Below are 20,453 nucleotides of genomic sequence, written 5' to 3'. Positions count from 1 at the left end.
GTTTTCTTCAGTTACCCTTTCTTGACTGGAACCTTCACTTTCCTTTGAAATTTCTGTTCATGATAGCAGAACTGTAGCTATTCTTCACTAATTTTGAATAAAGCTTGACCTGTTCTCTTGAATCAGGGCATTAGTGATTTCTCTGAAAGCAGCTGCTTTTTTGCATCAGTTGGTTGTTGGCAGGTACAAGGGGAACCCTGCCTCTGTGGGAGTGCTCCATGGGAATAGCAAGTGGCAGAGTGATCTCACTGAGAAGTGCTGTAGCTCCTGCACCTGCCTGTGTGTACGGAACTCTGTCACTGCTTTGCTACCTCTGCCACCGTGGAGTTTATTTCATGGAGGGAGTTCCTTCAGCCACTCTTTGTGTGCAGCTCTGTAAGACTCATCTCCACACAATACAGTTGTGTCGAGCTTGTTGTTTGGACTTTCTCCTGTGTGGATGTTGCTTGAAGAAAGTCACTGTAATAAAGGGTTTGCTACTTACTGCACTTGCTTGAGAGGTGCAGCTTATCTGTGTGGCCACTGTCTGTCACTTTCCCAGCCTCTTAGTCCTTTGGGTGTAGTAGGGAACAAAAATGACAGTCCCAGGCATGTCCTTACATAAATTTAAGTAAGCTTACCCATATCTAGGTATGTTCAGGCTAAAAATCTGTTCTTCAGAGCTGAAGAAACATGTAGGTTTGGACCATACACGTGTAACTCCTGGTAACAGTAAATAATGCTGCCTTTTAATATGAAACATATTTTACCACTGCTTTGGTGTTGTAGGGCTAGTTTTTGCAAAGATTGTTCGATAAAAGCATCCTCTGGTGGGTGGGTTGCTACAGCAACAGTCTTGTAAGGGTTCTGATAAAGATTGAAAATTGTCTGAATCTTACCTGTGGTTATACATTTTCTGCAGTTTAAATCACTGGTATAGTGTATTTTTTTATTGTACAGGTCAAGATTATTCCACTTTTAGAGGATTCTTTACTGCGTAAGCTGCTGCTAAAATAAAATGCCTGCTTCAGTCTCAAAGAGGAACAAAACTTTTGCTGCTGTGCTTGGAATACAGTACTTGGCTTGATTAACAAGCATGTCCCAACTAGGGAGATAAATAACTTAATGAGGCCCAGGGCTGGGGGTAAAATTCTTTCTTTTTATGGTTGTAAGCAGAGCACAACACTGATTCATTAAGTAAAGCAGAATGAATTTGATTTTCTTTGTATAATGGCAGTGCTGTATAGTCTAGAGACATCCAGACAAGGAAATCTGTCGTACTAAAGAATGTTTTTGAAGGGTGTGGTGGGTGTAAATCCTTAATATAGTTCATGTAATGGCTTGGAAGTGGCTGATCTAGATATATGAGATAAAAATAGCACTATTTAATGCTGAAATTAGTGCTGCTATGTTATAGTGCAAACTTTGTTGTTTTTACAGTGCATTTGCCACTTTTAAAAGATGGTAGTAACAGGTCACCAACACTCTGAATACTTTTTGTTAGATGGTGTATTCTCAGAATTTGCTAATCTGTTGATTACATCTATTTTGACTAACTGCTAATGAACTTCATATCTTAAAAATGAGATTATTTGCTTCAATTTATTCTTAATAATCTGAATGTGGATTGTAGTGTTCTTCATTGAACTGTCATTGTTTCTGCCAGTGCTTTTATAATTCTTCTCTCATGCAGATTTCCGGTATTAATGACTACACGGTATTTCTGCAAGTTCTTACTTGTCTGGGAGAATTCCTATTGGTTCTGTCATAATGGGTCAGCAGTTTTCGCTATCTCCCCATGTGCAGATTGGATGGTGATACTGCCTAGCTAGTGGTTCTTTAGCTTGCTGACCACCTACTATGAAACTTGGGATCTCCTGATCTTGTTATTACAGGTCTCAGTGGTCACTTGTCATGTTATGAATCAGTGTCTCTCTACTGAGTCTGTCACTTTCTTCCTTAGGTTCTCATATTTGCAATGGCAGGTGAAAATATTCTTGGTACTCTTCAGTCACACTTCTTAGATGACCAATTGTTTAGTTATATTTTCCTGTCTCCTTCTTTTTTCTTATCCCTTCTTCCTCCGCTTCCTCAACACTTTGAGACACTTCCAGGATGTGTTGTCGTGGCTTGGTAGCTAAGTTGGAAATGTCCTTCATTTACCAAAGCTTACATTAATCTTATTTTTTCCTGTGCTCTTTTTAAGAGATGAGTAAAAGTAGGTGGGCCACATTAAAAATTAAATTTGCATCAACTAATAACATGGTGTTTCAAGTATTAAAGTCAGGATTCATAACTTCATAGATCAATTTCCTAAATATCACCTTACTGACCAGTTACTTAGCTAGATTTGGCTATTTATAGGCTAGTTGTAGCAAGTTTGGACAATCTGGATAAAAGCTGGGTAAAACTGAATGGTAGATTATGCTGTTACTGCCTTGGTCTTATATGTTAACTACCACTTGAGAGATTGGTTATTGCTGTGGTTTGGTTTGGGGTTTTTAAAATATATATTTTGTCTAAAAAGAGAAGTACATTTTTTCAAATTAATCAGAAAGGGAAGTAATTTTGTATGACAGTGTTAGTTTTAACACTTTATTGCCAATTACAAAGCTAATTGTCTGAGCTAAGTAGCATTCCAGACTAATGCAAGTAATTTTCCCAGCATATCTATGAATCAATATGAGCAGTAAGGTATGCTGAATTTCAGATTACTGTGTTTGACCCTCTTTTATTCAGTCTCACCAGCAACTTGTTTTCACACTTTCCCTTTACAGGGAGAATTGTCTTCTAAGCAAGTGTGAAATTGGTTACGCTGTAATACTCTTTTAACAAAAATCACTTGTATGGTGTTTTCTCCAGTACAAAAATGCAAGTCATTCCAAAGCACTTAAAAGAAGAAAATGTTTACTCCTTAAGGAAAAAGAATTATATCACTATGCTTTTTATTTTAAGTTTTCTGCAAGTACTGTACCATGAAAGGTGGAGTATTAATTGCTCTAGTGAATTCTTCACAAGAAACAACATCAGTTTGAGGATAGAGGGTTACTTTTACAGGTCTGTGGCATTAACGTAATCTTAAAGTTATGCTATTCCCTCTTTTAATGTGACTACTTTATATCAGCTGGACAAGGTGAAGAAGTTATTGCCTTTTCTATCCAAAACACTGCTCCGAGATCCAAAAACTGAAGAATGTAAAGTATACTTTCCTGGGCTCTTTTTTGTTCAGCTTTGCTGTTTTGCCACTAGCATCCTTAAACATATTGCATGTGATAAGTCAGTAATGGAAATCACAGTACTTCTGGTTATGAGAGTATCAGGACAAAAGGAGGCTTTTCGCTGGAGTTTCTTTCAAGATTCTTTGACAGCAACTGTTTTGTTCTGATCTGATTATTCTAGTGCATTGAGCAAAATTGCCAAGTGGTACTGAAATAGTGTTTGCTAATATTGTTATCTTGTTTATCTAGTCCTCCTCTGTTTTTCTTATTTGCTTCATCTCTGTTTTTCTCTTCCTTGATTTCTCTGCCATGATCTGTGGTGCTTTTGGCTGCTCTTAGGAGAGCATCAAATTGAGTGTTAAAGTAAAACAGACGATATTCCAGTCAGGTTCAAGGTTCCAGTAGGAAGCACTAGATGCTCAGAAGCATCTTCTGCTGCAGGAGAGAGAATATGTAACTTCTTTACATATTGATTGTGTAGTAAGATCTCCTTTAAAACCAAACCAGACTTTATTGCAGCATTTTGCCAAAACTTATTTCTTACCTATTATATCCTTGAATGAGATACCTTTGGGTCTTTTTTTTTTTTTTTTTTTTTGGTGAATATATATAGCAATATATAATGTGATATATAATGTGGTGGTGGTATTGTAATTGCAAATGACCACATGAAACAGAGTACTGATTCAGTTTATTATAGCTGACATTCTTTATTGAGAGGATTTATTTGGATATTGCAAAATATAAGAATTTTAAGTATGTTCTTAGTAGTACCTCTGGCTAACTCAGTACAGACAGCTAACATAGACAATGCTGAATTTAACTTAAGCTTAGCTTTGCAGATTCCTTCCTCTGCAGACAGGAATAAACCTAGTTTCGTTTTGTCTTGTTTTTTAATATGATGGCTTGCATTTCCACAATAGTTAATGTTTGGTTTTCTTACTCTCCAATTCATGAACATGCACCAAGTTCCATTTTATCATTTGAGTTTTACTGTATCCCAAACATAGCAATTTCTTTCAGATAGTTGTACTAATATGTTAGAAATTAAACAAAATTTCAACATTTGATGTTAAATGAGTTGAGAAGCACTTTGTTCTGTTTCTTATTCAGGTATGTGGGGGACTCTGGAGCAGAAGAGCTTTGTTGCTCAGAGGGCTCTCATTTTTCCTTACCAGAACAAACCTTATCATAATTGAAACAATGTTGTCAAAATTAGTTTACTTACAGTTGACCTTAATATAAAGGAGAACTATGACTTTTATAAATGTCCTTGACAGAATGAGCTCTCTAACATGCTTTCATGCTGACAAACCTGGTTTCCTTCCATGAAGTAGGTGGTTCTGCAGACAAAGGAATAGCAACAGATGTTTTTCTGCCAGACATCAGCAGGTCCTAGTATCATCATCTCCTGTAGTATTCTTATAAACAAAACTATGAAACAGTCCACTGGCTGATGTGTGGGTCCCAAAGACTTAGTAGTACAAAGCCCAGATGGGAGCCAGCACTTGTGGCTTCCTATCAAAGCTCAATGCTGGAGCAAATATTCTCTTCTTTATTAGTAACTGAACAAGGGGACAGAGAGCATCTTCAGCTCTTTTGTGGATGATAGTGATTTGATGGGAGCAAGCAAGGTAAGAGACAGGTCAGAGAGACTGTTGGGAGGGAGCTCAGTATCCAGGGGGAATGCACTGACATGTAGTTTGGCTAAGGTGAGCACAAAGCTGGGGGTGGGGGGAAGGGAGTGTAGCCCTATGCACCGAGGAAGCTTGGGACCAGCTCTGGGGGCAGCAGCCCAGCTGTTCTTCTGAGCAGCCCCAGTGTGCTCTGGCTGAGCACTTGCTACACTCTCTGCTGTGCAAGCACCAGTTTGATGGGATTAATCCCTGTGTTGAGAACATGTGAGACTGCTTCTCTAGGTACGGGTGGAGGAAAATCCTAACAAATGGAATTCTAAACACTCAGAAACAGATTGCCCAGAAAGGCTGTAGAGTCTCAGTTCTTCAGGATACACATAGCTCCATGAACATATTCCTCCAAACAATATTTTATAATGGCCCTGCTTTCAGCCAAAACTGCTCTCTCTCACTCTCAGCTTTCTGTGTGTTGTGCCCCTCAAAAAGCAAACAACAAAATTGGTCATTGTAATATGACAGACTCCTTGTAACCTGCCATGGTGTAGGAATTAGTTTGCAATCCATTATGTTACCCTAGGCATAATAGCAGAGATCCATGGGAGATGTGGTTGGAATGTTGACTGGATCCTCTGCCTAAATGTGTGTCTGAGTCCCCTGGCATTGACTGAAATGAACAGAAATCTTCTACACTTTGGTTGCTGGTGTTTATTTCGTCATTCTCATGAGTTTTAGCTTACAATCAGTATTTGTAGGTATTCATCTGGCAAGTAGGAAAACAATTTTTTTACTAATGAGTTTTTGACGTAGATATGGTATCTTTAAAATGAATAGAACATATTCCTTTCAGAGCCATGTAAAAAGCAATGTCCTGAAGATACCTGTGTCTTCAAGGTGGCAAGGCATGGGAAAAGTAAAACTGTTCCTGGAAGTAGAAAAGTTAAAATAAAGACTAATACTTTCAAATTTACTTGCTTTAGAAGCTGAACTGTAGAGGTGAATGTCTAAAAATGGGTTTTCAGTCCTTTAACTGTGATATGGTCTTCAGGCTTCTGTATTTGGAAAATAGGAATGTAAAATGAATCATACGATGTTACCACAGGAAGGAAGTGTCAGTCATAATGTTTTTATATGTTCAGAGAATGATTGTATATGGAGTCTTAAGTGTCAGTTGTTAATGAAACAGTTAATTTGAAGGCAAAAAAGCATGCTTATAGAATATGTAATTAATATTAAGGAGATCTGCTAATGAGAAATATATAATTTTAAACTTATATTTGTTCCTGATTTTTGGATTGGTTTTTTCCTTTTCCTAAATAGACTTTGTTGGAATATGCAGAAAAGTGGAAGACATCAGAAGATCCTCTGCCTCTGTTGGAGGTGTACACGGTGGCTATCCGAAGTTATGTTAAAGCACGACCTTACCTTACCTCTGAGTGTGAAAACGTAGCCTTTGTGCTTGAACGTTTAGCACTGTGAGTATGATTTTTTGGTTACTAAAACCAGTCTGTATGGTATTAACTTTTCATTGCCTAAATGTTTTCTTAATCCAGTTCTCAGCACTACCTTACTCATGGTAGATGCATGGTAGATGTAAGGGAGAATATCTGGTTGTTGGAATTGAGGCAAGAAGATTCCTGACCTAGGACCAGCCAACATTCCTGGCTTGAAACACTTTGCTATTATTGATCTGCATACTATCTGAAAATGCATCAATTTGCACAGGCTTTTACAGAGTTGGATTCAAAGATGATTTTTTTTAATGGTATCTTTTAGAGAACTTGCTTTTACAGTTTCTCCAAGTGTTCATGAGCTCTTTTTCTTTGTGTTCAAGGAAGCAAACTGTTTTGTGGCTGGTGTTTCAAACAACTATTTTGATATTAGAATAAAGAATTGTTGGTTATACAATTTCAGCATCAAAAATTTCTTCAAATAATATTTATTTTTGACTTCCAGAAGCTGTATTGAACTTCTACTGTGTCTGCCTCTGGACTTGCCTGAAAATAAATGGGAAGAATTTCAGGCTTTTGTACAGGTGAGTTTAGTTCATAAAATAAAGACTGAAGAGCTTTTCAGAATGGTTTAGAAATCTAGGGATATTCAGTATGTAGTCTGTCTGTAAGGAGCAAGGCCTTCATCTGGAAATCCTATGTACTCTGCAGTAATTGCTGAAGGTACTATCATTTGTCTGCATGGAGCAGCTGTGGAGAAAAAAATAGTTAAAGACTATTGAAAGAAAATTCATATTTTAAAATATGGTTGACTATTAACACTCTTAGAAATTAAATATTACCATATAAGTAATTCTTTACTATATATGGTTGTATATTTGAAAATTATGAATGAAAGACAGTTGATACTGAAGTGTTTTTAGATCTCTCACAGGCCACTGGCTGGTTAAGGTTAGGGCACTGCATTAAAGGAGAGTGCTAGAACAAGTTGTGCTTCTCTGTATTTATCAGAAATATGTAGTGGGAGGTCCAGTCTACAGTTTAAAAAAAAGAAAGGAAGTGGGAAAGAGAAAAGAATAATAATGAAAAGACCAGATAGAGTTACCTCAGGATTCACAGCCTAAGTAGCAGAGGAAGATGAAAGGCTGATTGTTTTAGAGTGAATTTTGACTAGCACTTGCCTTATATAATCCAATTCTGAAGAGATGTGTTTGGTGCTGAGGGGTTCCGCAGCCTTGAGAGCAGTTGGAAAACTAAAAGAAAAATGAGCTATTTACTGTTGTTTTAGTGTTTTGTTTTGTTTTTTTTTTTTAAGGACCAGTGTAAGCTGAGCATTGCTACTTAAGCCACAGATTTTTGCAGGTATTTAGTTTGCTCCCAAGTGTATGTCTGCTCACAGAATTTATTCTAGTATGTAAGTGCAGTGGAAGATATTTTAATTGATCTTAAGACTTCAGACTGTTTCATCATATTTGCAGTGAGATCTTAACAGCTAAAATCTTTAGCCATTATAAAAATACTTTTTTCAGTGTCTTCAGCAGGTAGAAATTGAGCTGCTGAAGAGTTTGAGAAGATAAAGTTTTGGCACTGGGTACCAGAACAGTATGTAGATTAGAGAAATTGCTCATCCATTTTTAAAAGAGAGGCCTATTTCAAAATTTCGTTTTAGAAATTTCAGAAGTAGCCCTGTTAATAAATTTCAAGGTGAGTTTGAAACACTCAGTTGTTTTAGTTTCTCAGCTTGTATCTTAGGCAACAGAGGCAGAAATAAAACCTGTATAGGCTGAATGTTAAAATTGTTTTGTTATACATTTAATTCTCTATCTGGTAAGGCGTTAATTTGATAACATAAGGTATAAAGGAATATGAAAGACATTATTTATGTCTTTTTTAAACAATACCTTGTTTTGTAAAATATATTATTCAGGTGGCTCATAAAAACTTGATGGAAAATGGCAGCCAGGAACTGCACATTTTAACAACACTTACACAAGAGAAGGGAGTGTGGAAGAACCCAGTATTGTGTGGTATTCTGTCCCAGGAACAGTTGGACCCAGATAAAGGTAAAATTTAAAGTTACTTGCTTCAGTTTTATGGTATACTGAAATATTATTATGATCGATGGAAGTTTTTTGTTCAATGTAGTTTCTGGTAATTTATAAACTATATTAATAAATATGCTTGTAGCATTTTCTGAACTATTAAGATAGTATGTTCATGGTAACATACAAATAATTTAATGTTGGTATTTTGCATAAAACAATCACGCCTCAAATTATCTTGCCATTTGCTTTATAAGCCGTGTGAAGGGAGTTTGCATACAGGCTAATTTATGATGGGGTAAGTTCAATACTAATATGCAAAATTTAATTTACATAAACCCAAAAAATAAAAACTACATATATATTTTTAAATGAGAATGTCATTATGATATGTTATTTTTGTTTGGGTGATTGCAATTCAGAAGCATTATAGTTGTGTGAATAAATCTTAGGTTTTTTGTTGATTCTTTGCCTAAATGGTTTTAGAATCTGTATAAAGCATCACACATAATCATCTGTGGCAAAGTTGCACAATTCTTACATCAAGTGAAGTAGTTCTCTTAGTGTCTGCCTCCTTTTAGCCTGGTGCCTGCTTATTTCATATGATATTTTCTATCTATTAATAAGTTAACTATTCTCAATCCTTTTAATGAATGCATCACAAGACCTGATTCGATAGACTGCTGTCATATCTCATCTCTTCTGTACTGTCTTACATGTCTTCCAAATTTGCTGTCCCATTCATTGTATGGGAAACAAAAGGTTTATTCAGCAGTCAATATTATTTTCTGCTCTCTTCAGGATTCCTTTTGTAATATTTAATTTATAATAATAAAATTCCTTTCATAACATTAGCCTTGCTTCTGACTGAGCATTGAACCAATGTTTTCTTAAATCAGAACTAAACAAGACATTTTCTTGAGGACTTGTTCCTGTTTAAGTGCTAGGATTTTCCCCTGTCATGCCTGTATGTACAGTTAGGCTTTTTTTTTTTCCTCCATGAAAATAATTGTGGGGGTTTTATCAACATTTTAATTTTATCTGTTATGCTGTGTTATGGACTGTTGGCATGTTTTTACTACCCTACTTTTGTCAGCATATTTTATCATGGTTCTTTGCCCTTTTCCACATGTTTATAAAAGTGTTGGACATAGGCTGTCCCTGGTACAGATCCTACAGAAGCCCACTGAGAGTTTGTTTGGGCTTTTTTTTTTCTTTTTCCATTAACTGATAATTTATCTGTACAAGACTCTTCTTTTTACTGCCAAGAGTGCTTGGTATCTTTAGGGATTTGATAGACTTCTTCTAGTGCTGTTAGAAAATAAGTTGTAGCTCCTTTTATTCAAATTACCAAAGCTCCCTTGGATAAGTCTGGTAAATGTAAAATATGATTCTCAATTTTTGGTTTTTTTTTCAGAAGTTGGGCATACTTTTCCACAAAATTGCATTTTTTTGCTTCTTTTAATTACTTATTATACACCTAATAGAGACTTTGGATTTGTATGTAGTCCTCAGAATCCCAGAGTACTCATTTACTAGCTTCCTCTCAACCACACTGCAGCCATTGTAACAGTAATTTAATTGCGTTATAGTTGAGTCTTTTTAAGATCTTGATCATGAATTCAGTATTGGACAAGGAGGTCACAGGGCAGTAAGTAAGATTGTGACCAGGACTTCAGGAGAGCTGACTTTTAACATCTTTAAGGAATTTCTTTTAAGAGTCCCATGGGAACAGGTCCTGCACTGCTATCAGACATTGCATTGCATTTACATGGTGACTGGACCCACTATTACTTCAGGTTTCACCTGCATGACTTTTTTTTTTCCTCAAGATTGCATATGATAGATAAGAAGCACTTGTATTTGGAGAAAGGAATTTTCTACATTTCTCCACTTCATTAATTGGTTATGGAAGGAAACCTTAGTAATGTCTTAATTTTCTCACAACATAGTGGGTCTTTCTTCATACTGGCCTCCTCCTGAGCTACCAGATAGCTTAATGTGAGATCAGGACTGATATTAATCTAGAATTGAAGCTGATCTGAATTAATAATACCTGAAAATTAGGTTTCCTGGAGTCATGTTGCTATCTGTGCAACCTTATTGTTCAGTGTGCCAAAGACTGAATGGTGAAGTACACCAAAGTGTTTAAGGTTATGCCATCGCCTATGCAGTGTTAAAACACTGCACTTCAATCCTCACTCTCAGTGTGGCTTGTGCTCTTTTGCATGAACTTGCTTTTCCATCCTCGAGGTTACCATTTTTTTGTAGTGATGGTATAATCCTTCTAAGCTGTCATTATTATCTCCTCAGCTGATACTGAGTGGGAGGGGAGAAACTGTTTGGAGGAAAAGGATTTTTGATAACCTTACAAAAACCAGGCTGCTGCTGCTTTTTTGGTATCTAATTCTAATTATCCTTAGAGATTTAAAACTGCATGCCAAGAGTTAGGTTCTTGAATTTTTCGTAAATATAAATGTAGTAAGGAGGCATCTAAAGAATATCTCATTGAAAAGAGGATCCAGATATAATCATCACTATCCAGAGATTGTCAAGGTGATAACAGGCAGAATGTAACAACCAATGTGGATCTATTTTCAATAATGAGAGCACCTGTCACCAGAAGTTGAAGGGTACCAGCAGCTTCAGTTTTGAGAGGAGAAAAACATGTTTTCTTCCTGGGTATATTCAAAGCAGCTGTCTGGAACTTCTTTTACCCTTTCTCCAGACACTGTCCCACCACCAGAGGCATCCAGGATTGATGCTGCATTCAGCAGAATTGTGCTGAGATGCTTGCATGAAGGATTCTGAGTTCCAGCTCCTGGTAGATATGGAAAGCATCAAGTCAGTTCAGTGTCACCCATAGTGTGAATGCACATGTAGACTAAACTTGAAGATGACTAAAGAGGTGTCGTGGCTCCACTCCAGCCAAGCCCCACTCAGCCACTCTTTCATTTCCCCACCAGCAGCATTGGGGAGAGAACAGGAAGGGTAAAGGTAGAAATCTCACAAGCTGAGATAAAGACAGTTCATAGGGAAAGCAGAAGCCGTGCACACAAGCAAAGCAAGGAATGAATTCACTGCTTCCCATGGGCAGGCGGGTGTTCAGCCATCCCCAGGAGAGCAGGGCCCCATCACACCCAGCAGTGACTCAGGAAGACACCATCACTGCAAACGTCCTCCCCTTCCTCCTTCTTTCCCTGCCTTATATACCGAGCATGGTGTTCCATGGTCTGGAATGTCCCTTTGGTCACTTGGGGTCACTGTCTGGGCTGTGTCTCCTCCCAAGCTCCCCCAGGGCCCTCCCCAGCCTGGCAGCGCAGAAATCAGAAAAGGCCTTGGTTCTGTGTAAGCCCTGCCCAGCAATAATAAAAACATCTTCACATCATCATCACTGTGTTCAGCACAAATCAAAACACAGCCCTGTACCAGCCACGGTGAAGAAAATTAACCCAGCCCCAGTCAAACCCAGTACATTAGTTTCCTGACTAGCAACTGAAATTCTTGGAGATGGATTGTCCATGTGTATATTCACCTCCTGGCTTCATCCTCTCTGGATAAAGCAAGGTTGATAAGACATAAAGGTGGTGGATAAATCTGTACCTATACTACATCTGATGAGGGGTCTGGTAGTAGGATTATGAGTGCTTTGTAAGGCAAATATTCTTTGTCCTCTTTAAGTGTTGTAGTCAGCTAAAACATGGCATTAATCTGGGCTGTCTTCCACAGAGAACCTGTTAGTGCCTGGAGCTTATTCCTGCTCTCATATGCCGCTAATCTGTGGATTACGTTTTTCTCTGCTTTAGCCCATATATGGTGTGAGCAATACCCATAGTAAAAGTTCATAGTCCTTCTTGTGAACTTGGCGGGGAATCACTTGGTAGTAGGACCTGATATGCCAGCTATGGAATTCAACAGAATAAGAGGGAAACTGTCTAAAAGGTTAGATCACAATCTGTCCAAGTTAATTTGCTAGACTTAGTAGATTGTAGTACCACCTGTCAGATGCTGTCTGCACATCTTTATTTTCCCTCATGTTCTGTAATTTTATATGAATTTTACACATGCCTGGCACAGACATGTTTGTGAATTTTAATAGATGATAGAGCATTGCACAAAAATTACATTTAATATTTTTTCCAATAATTGTTCCCGTTAAATATGTCAGGGTTTACACTCATAAAGGTTAAGTGATTTGTTCTAGAAAAGCACTTGTGTCTCAAAGCATTTTTATAAATTACAGTTGTTATGGCAGGCTAGCAGTTTGTCCACAATTACTTCTGAAATTGACATTGCACAATAAAATACATTTATCAAGTATTTTAAAAATAAACAAAACCTCAGGATCTTCAAAATCTTATCTTTAAGACTGTTCCCCCCTATAAACTTAGTCCTGTAACCCCAGCACTCATTTTTGTCTTAAAATGTCAGCTTTAATTCAGTTACAAAACAAATGTATTAAAATTCATGTTTTGAATGAGCTTTTAGATGTTAAACATAATGGTTATAATCACTGGGATTAGAATAAAGGTTTAAGAGCTAATATGTAACTGGTAACCCTGAGGTCTTCCTGTGTCTTGTTGAGAAGATAACAGAAAATGTGCTGATGCTTATGCAAGGTAGGCTGGCTGAAGCAATAAATGCTAAAGGAAGGGATTACTGAGAACTAGCAGATAGAAAGTAGTGTTTACAATATTAAATGCAGCAATTATAGTAATAAATCAGAGTGAAACATCTTGGGTTACCAATATATCTTAAATTCTAAATTCTTCCTGTATCTTGTTACAGAAATAAGGTAAAATGTTCCAGTGTTATTCCAGGCAGACTATCCAGGACTAAATGTTGTGGGCGAAGGGATTATTGGTACCTGGTAGAGGAAGAGCAAGGCTAAACTATTGAATGTGGTTAGTCACAGGGTCATTTGTGGGTTGGCAGGAGTATGAACATCTTTTATAATGCATTGGTAATGACATTAAAGGAACATTTATCTGCTGCTTAGAATGTCCTCTAATAAATACAAAAAATATTTGCTGTCTACCCATTGTCTGTTGGTGTGCTCTGATTTTCCTTTGTTCCTGCATAAATACAAATCTGGGAAAAGAAGAGCTCATTTGATTTGAATATTCTTACACATCAGTTAGCCATTGCTGATCATTTGTAACAGGGTACAAGGATATGGAAAAATAACTGAGACTTTGGTTGAAATGATAATTCAACCATAAAACTGAAAGTGCATGAAAGATAATGACGGAGTTTAACAGGCCCGATTTTTGAAAAGGCAGTATTTTCTGCATTACAGCCTTGTGCACTAAAGTGGTAAAGAGAACGGCTGACCTGATTTCAATTTCAAGACGATAATGCTAGCAATGTTCTATATAAGCAGCTTGAAGAAGGAGAAATTATAATAAATAGTATGGGAAGAACAGTATATAAATACGTACAATAATACATACATACAGTAAATAGTATGAGAAGAAGCAAAGAATGAGGTGGGGTTTTTTTTAAGTAAACCATGTTTCGTATTCTCATAGTTCAAGTATTACAGAGAGAATTAATTTTTTACATGTTGAAAGTACTTACTTCATCAAATCATAACAGAATTTGAAAAGTCAAGAAAACATAAATTAAGTGAATGGGCAACCTGATTCAGGTGAAATTCAGGATGAGGCAATTAAAAAGAATATGATGAACATTCCTATCAAGATGTGTCAGAAAGTGAGCACTGCAGATGACCAGAAGGTTTTGGGAATATTCAAAGGCTGGAAGAAATCTTATTCAGACATGATCAAGATTTTACTCCTAATACTGAAAGTATATCATGAATGTGCTGATTTTCACACAAGAAACAAAAATCAGTGGAAAAAGTCTGCTGTTTTTAAAAGATGTGAGAATGTGTTATGAAATTAAAGTGAGGGCACTTGAAAACCATGTTGGTTTTTTATGCATTATATATGTACCTTGAAACAGGGAGGAGATGATGTCAAAAGGATTAGAGAAAATTGTCTAGTTTTAATAATTGACTTTAAATTTTCTAGAGGTAGTAATAAGTGTCATGCTTCAAAGCTGGAACAATTTTGATCTTGAAGACCGGGATGAGACCAGAGGTGTATGTCTAAGATTTGGAACATTAACCTGTGTTCCCCCTTTTTGTAGAATTCTTATGCCTTCTAACTGAGGTACTTAGAGTTTGTTAGTGTAGACAGAGTTTAGCTCTGTGGGAGCATATTTGAAAAATCCTGTTCAGTACCCATCTCTTTTGAGTTTTAGACTATGCACAGTCAAATGTATACAAGATATGCCTCTTTTTTTCAAATAAGGAAACTTTTTTGGTTGAAGAACCATAAAGTGTTTGACTGTATGAAACATTTCACACCAATAAAAAAGGGTTCAGAAACTTTTGTACTTGTCACATATATCCTTCAATAGCAAAATCTTTAAAAGACAACATTAGCAAAGGCATAGCACAAGCGTACAAAGGATGTGAGAGTAGTGGCTTGCGTTGTCTTTCTGTAGAGCTATAACTAAATGGTATCTAAATATTTTAATATTTATATGGTCTCTCAGTTTGTTTTGTTGCAGCTGTTTAGCCAAGAAATTAGAATGAATTAAAATCTGCAAGTATATAAAGGTCTGTGACAGGGAATCTTTATGATAAAGAAGTGCAGTTCACCAAGAAGCTTTTCCTTTATCTTTGCTTTGTATTTTTTATATCTGTTTTGATTTGTGTAAATTGTAGGGGTCAACCATGATAACTAAATGCAGTCTGTTAAGTCTGTAACATGCATATAATGTTTTGGATTTTTTTTTTTTTTTAAGTGAATGAATTTTTAGTGTCAGAAGGCCCTGTCTTGCTGGATATGCGTATTAAGCACCTAATGAAAACAAAGCAATTAGCACAAGCTACTGCCCTGGCAAAACTCTGCTCTGACCATCCAGAAATCAGTGCGAAAGGCAATTTCAAGCAAACCTACCTGGTCTGTCTTTGTTCAGGATCACCAAATGAAAGGCTAATGGAAGAAGTAAGTAAATAATGCAGATTTTTTTTTTTTTTCTTGGACTTATTTCTTTAATAATAGTAGTGTCACTAATCATATACTAGTGTTCTATAGAAGAGGTTTTTCTTTTAAAATATTATCTAAATTATTTTTGGTATTTTTTTCATTCATGTTACTTTTAAACTGAGTAGTAGCAATGGAAAACACTCATGGAAGTGTATTATTTGGTCATTAATAGGCATTTTCTGGCTGTGCCACAACTTTGTGTTTGATTTTACTTGAAGTATTTTAAAAATCTGCCTCAGACCTCCTTAGTAAAGTGAAGTTAATAATTTTCCCACTCTTATTACTCGAACTATATTGCCTTTCGTGTATACCTAGTATATAGAATGGGGTCCTTTAGATGCTGCTTGCAGTTCAGAGAATAAATGTAACTTCACCCAAATTCCTGGGTGCAATTGAAGGTAAAATCAGATCTTTGATCTGGTTTGTAATATAAAATCCTTCTAATTTAAATACAGAAATCAGAGAAGAGATGACAGCTTTGCTCTTTTGCATTCTTTCAGGTGGCATCTTCATTTCTCATCCCACTACAAAGTTTTAGCTGAGCCTTTTCCCTCCTTGAAGGAAAACTAACTGCAAATGTCACTTTTCTTGAATGCCAATGTCTCTGCTGTCTTTTTGTTGCTGTCATCTTTTTTTTTTAAATATTAAAGCATATTGCAATTGAACGTTAAGGGATAAGAGTTATGCACTGAATAGAGCTGGAAAACTTTCCTGCCCTAGATACAGATGAAATTCTAAGATGACAGCTTCTCACTGAGCTTGTTCTTCAGATACTCAGTAGAATTGGATCAGTCTTGCTCTCCTCCCAGCTCTGGCTGCTGCAGACTCTGTCAGAACTAGCTTAGGAGGGGCTGTGACAGGGCTGTGCAATCTTACCTTTGTTTGCTGGAGACACGCAATGGAACTTGGAATTTCTGACCCTGCAGACAGGCTTCCTTCATTACTCAGCTCTAACACAGAATGGGCTGGTTCAGTGAATGAACCATGAATTCCCTGGACGAAAGGAATGGGTTAGCCTTGTTTCTTTCAATGCCATAACATACAGATAAGTTTGTACTGGGTTATCAGAGAGAACCTAATTCAGGTATTTCTGAGCTTTGGGTTGCTTAGATTAGCAGCCTCAGCTAACTGCAATATTGCTAACCATTTTGGAAAGATCATGTCTTACACCAAGAGAAGGAAGATAAACTTTACCATGTCAGGATGGACTTACAAACTGAGAAGGACAGTCATTTTGTATTGTGAGAACAGCAGGAAAATAGTAAAAAAAAAAAAGTAAAAACCATATTATCAGTGTGGAAATTTTTATATCTGTTCAGAATAGTAACATTTAAGCAAGTTATTGGCATGGATTAGTTTAATAGTTTCCTTCAATAATGTGAAGAATTCAAGCCTGCAGTACATGAAATGCTAGACTGACAAACTTAATGTTACAAACCTTTGTTAGAAACAGGGTCCCTTAGGAAGTGTGACAGGCTGGGAAAGCTTTTAATGAAGAAAGTTCCCTTATTATAAGTTCAGATCACTATATTCTTCTCTAAGCTTTTCATTGATAGTCCCTGTCTGAGATGGGGCACTGAGCAAATCAGATCTTCAGTCTAAATTACTATTAAATTTATAGTGTTCCTTATTAAGAAATGCAGTTTTCTTTAGAGGATGACTTTGAGGTTATTAAATGTCCAATGACGTTCAGTGAAGGGCTATTAGTATATTTACAAAGTGTCAATTTAGAGGTGTGAAAATAAGTAGTTGTACTATTCAAAATTGTAGTTTGATTGCTGGATACCGTGGTGCCCAACCCAGCTGTGCTGCTGCCTTACCCAGAGTGCCGGACCAGCTGGGTGTTTGGGTGAGCACTTCTGTTTCTTGCTTTGGGTGGTCTTGTGATTTCTCAAGAGAGACTTCCAACAGTGCCGTTGTCATAGTTAAGCTATTCTTCAGCTGCTGGTGTCAAAGAATAAATACCAGCATGTCCTGCCAGATGCACTAATTGAGGTAATCAAACCAGTCTACTGAGAATCAAATTAGACAGTAGTTGTTACAGCAAGTGCACTGATTCAGTACTGATATAGCTGTCTAGTAGTACTGGACAACTGTGATTTCTCCTTTGATTTGCCATAAAACTTAGTACTTCAATTGGTACTTGACAAATCATTTATATTGTACAGACTGTAGTGTTCTTCTAGAACAGCATTCAGATGACTTGCTTCTTACTGTACAGCTTTTCTTTTCTTAATATCTTTGATTTTTTAAAAAAGTACTACAACAGTCACGTTAAACTTCAGATTCATTAACCACCCAGCTTATTGTATTAAAGCAGTAGCGACATCAGTGACAAGTAAACTGGATTAGAATTGCAAGTAATTTTCTTTTTTGTGTTAAGCTACAATTTAAAGTTATGTCTTCATATCACTATTACCATATGTATGTGATACATATGAATAATTAATATACTTGAAAATTCTTAGGTGACTGGGGCACTAGATACAAATAAGTCATGTCTAAGAAGAAAGTTTGTTCACTTTAATAGAACAGTTTTTCTGGTGCCATAATGAGTTTTGATATTGTCTAAAAATACACTGATTTGCTTTCAAGCTCATCTCTATCCAACTGTTAAAGTTCTGAATTATTGTCTTGCAAAGGCTAATGTGACTGTGTGTCTGAAAATACAGCCACCTTCTGAGTCATGTTCTTCTCTTTCTTCTCTTCTAGATAGCAGAAGTAGATTGCAAAGATGCACTAGAAATGATCTGTAACCTGGAATCTGATGGAGATGAAAAAAGTGCTCTAATTCTATGTGCAGCATTTCTGTCTCGCCAGCTGCAGCAAGGGGAGATGTACTGTGCCTGGTGAGTTTGAATCTTGTTTTCTAAGAACAAAAACTTAGTCAGGAGAAGACACATAAGCCATAAGTTAACTTTCTTTAGCTGATAAAATCTGTGAGCTAAACAGAAAGGAGATAAGACTCTTGGAAAGCTAAAAAAGAAATGGATTTTGCAAGACAAGCATCCATTACAGGAATTTGAAGGGTGTCTGTATGATGAGGCAAATACCAATAGCTGGTTAATAATTTTTTTGTATAAATAAGAAATTTAATAACTGCAGGCAATGGTCAGCATTATGTCAGCATTTAATGAGGAAGTACTGTTCTTTGTGTCCTGTAGTAAAACAGTGTTTCTTTTTCTAACAAAATTAAAAAGGAAGAAGCTCTTTACTATTACTATAACTACAATAATAAGCTAGACAAAGATACTTATGGTTTAGGGCTTGCTGTCATTAATGTGGGAACAAGTAACTGGTCTTTGTTGGCAAATATTTGAGCTGTTAGGGTTTTAATTTCCTTTTGCTAACTAGCAAACTTGTATAATTCTTGAAGAATTTGCTTTTTTTGTGCATCTCTATTTTATGTGCAGCAGCAGGAGAAAACTGCTAATACAGGATTTTGCTTTAAGAGAGTCTGGTAAAGTTTTGGGTGTTACAGCATTCCACAAGGTACTAGGTACTCTTGGCTCTTTGCACCCGAGGAGGAATGAACAAATAAGATAATGTAGATCCTGTGATGCTCTTAGGCTTTGGGGGCTAATTTCTTGCTAAGTCACAGTCGCATTCAGCTCTTTAAGAAGAGTAGCTTTAGAAGAAGTGTATCTACCACAGAGGAAAGCCAATCTTCTGTAGGTGTTAGTAATTACTAAGAGTTCAGAAGTATACAGTTCCAGTGTGTGAATAGTAAACTACTGTGCAAGATATTTATTTTTTCCAAGGCCACATAATGAGTAAATTATGTAGGTAATAGAGATTTTATTCTGAACTGTCTTTCTGGAATTGTCATAATTTTAAAATTTAGATACTTAATAGTGTGGGTATTTTAATAAAAGACAAGGTGTAAATAAATTTCAGGCTTTTTCCTTTCCCAAAGTCAAAATGGAAATTATTCTTAGCCTTGCATTTCTTGTTATAAGACTAGTAGTTGCATTGATGGCCCTGAAATATTGTTCTCTTGTTCTAGGGAACTGACTCTTTTCTGGAGTAAACTGCAGCAAAGGGTAGAGCCTTCTATTCAAGTGTATCTAGAGAGATGTCGTCAACTTTCTGTGTTAACTAAGACTGTTTATCACATTTTCTTCCTGATTAAAGTAATTAATTCAGAGGTAAGGATACTCCTGAAAGAATATTTTTGGGACTTTCAATGGAACTGTAATCAGGAAAATTTATGAAAACTTCTTTGACATCCCGTCTTTCTGTATAGTATCAGTTTCAGGGCAATCCTAATTGGTTTTAGGAAAGGCCATAGCACCTTTCATCTGCAGGTAAATTACAAATTGATACATTTTGAATCATTAATCATATGGTTCCTTTGCAAAAAAAAAAAAAAAAAAAAAAAAGTGGGATTAAACAGAAAAGCTGGATGCCACACTCAGATGAAGAAAGTACTAAAGGTGAGGTCATGGCCTCTAGGTTTGCCTGTGTCCTCTAAGCAGGCAGCTCTTTCTGTAAGCAGGCACTAACATTCTTCACCATTATTTTCCATATTTCAAAAATTACAGAAAATTGAAAGGACTAGTTTATGAGGAAAGGAAATGAAGGGTGTATGTTAATATACAAGAAAAGGAAAATTACTGGAAATTGGGAAGAAAAGAAGAAACTACACCCAAAAAAAAAAAAAAAAAAAAAAAACCAAACTACAACTCAAAATCTTTTGAACTGCCACTTATGAATGCAGTTTATTTTGATAAACTGAATACTTGTCACTTGTAGGCTTAGATCCAACATTGTATTAAAACCCTGCTCATCTTTCTCAGCTAACCTTGTCATCTAGTTTTCTTAGTAGTTGTAGTATTTAGTATTGATAGCTAAATTGAGCTCTTACGAAGATTTCTATAAGTTGGGAAATTAATTCTAAGCATAAAAAATCCTGGTTTTGTTTTTCAGTGTTCTGGTATGGCTAATCATGGTCTTCTAAATTTAAGAATTTTTCCCCCCTCCCCTGTAAGATGTGAAATAAATTTGAATTAAGAGAGCAGGAGGAAAATAACTTTCACGGAGTTTTCTGATATTAAGATCTCTGCTT

The 20,453-nt window shown here is 36.4% G+C and overlaps 1 protein-coding gene across 1 annotated transcript in view; it reads left to right on the top strand.

Moving 5' to 3' along the window:
* The window catches only part of ZNF292 (zinc finger protein 292), a 52,718-nt gene that overhangs the window by 19,876 nt on the left and 12,389 nt on the right, over positions 1 to 20,453 (top strand). The window contains exons 2-7 of the mRNA XM_021545826.3: positions 6,152 to 6,306; positions 6,788 to 6,866; positions 8,210 to 8,345; positions 15,141 to 15,343; positions 18,098 to 18,234; positions 19,392 to 19,533. Of these exons, the coding sequence (XP_021401501.2) occupies positions 6,152 to 6,306; positions 6,788 to 6,866; positions 8,210 to 8,345; positions 15,141 to 15,343; positions 18,098 to 18,234; positions 19,392 to 19,533 (852 nt within the window). The remainder of the gene's footprint in view (positions 1 to 6,151; positions 6,307 to 6,787; positions 6,867 to 8,209; positions 8,346 to 15,140; positions 15,344 to 18,097; positions 18,235 to 19,391; positions 19,534 to 20,453) is intronic.

This window comes from Lonchura striata, chromosome 3 (genome assembly GCF_046129695.1).
Source record: "Lonchura striata isolate bLonStr1 chromosome 3, bLonStr1.mat, whole genome shotgun sequence".
Lineage (NCBI taxonomy): Eukaryota > Metazoa > Chordata > Aves > Passeriformes > Estrildidae > Lonchura > Lonchura striata.
The sequence above is the reverse complement of the archived record's forward strand: the minus strand, read 5'-3'. Positions and strand labels throughout refer to the sequence as shown.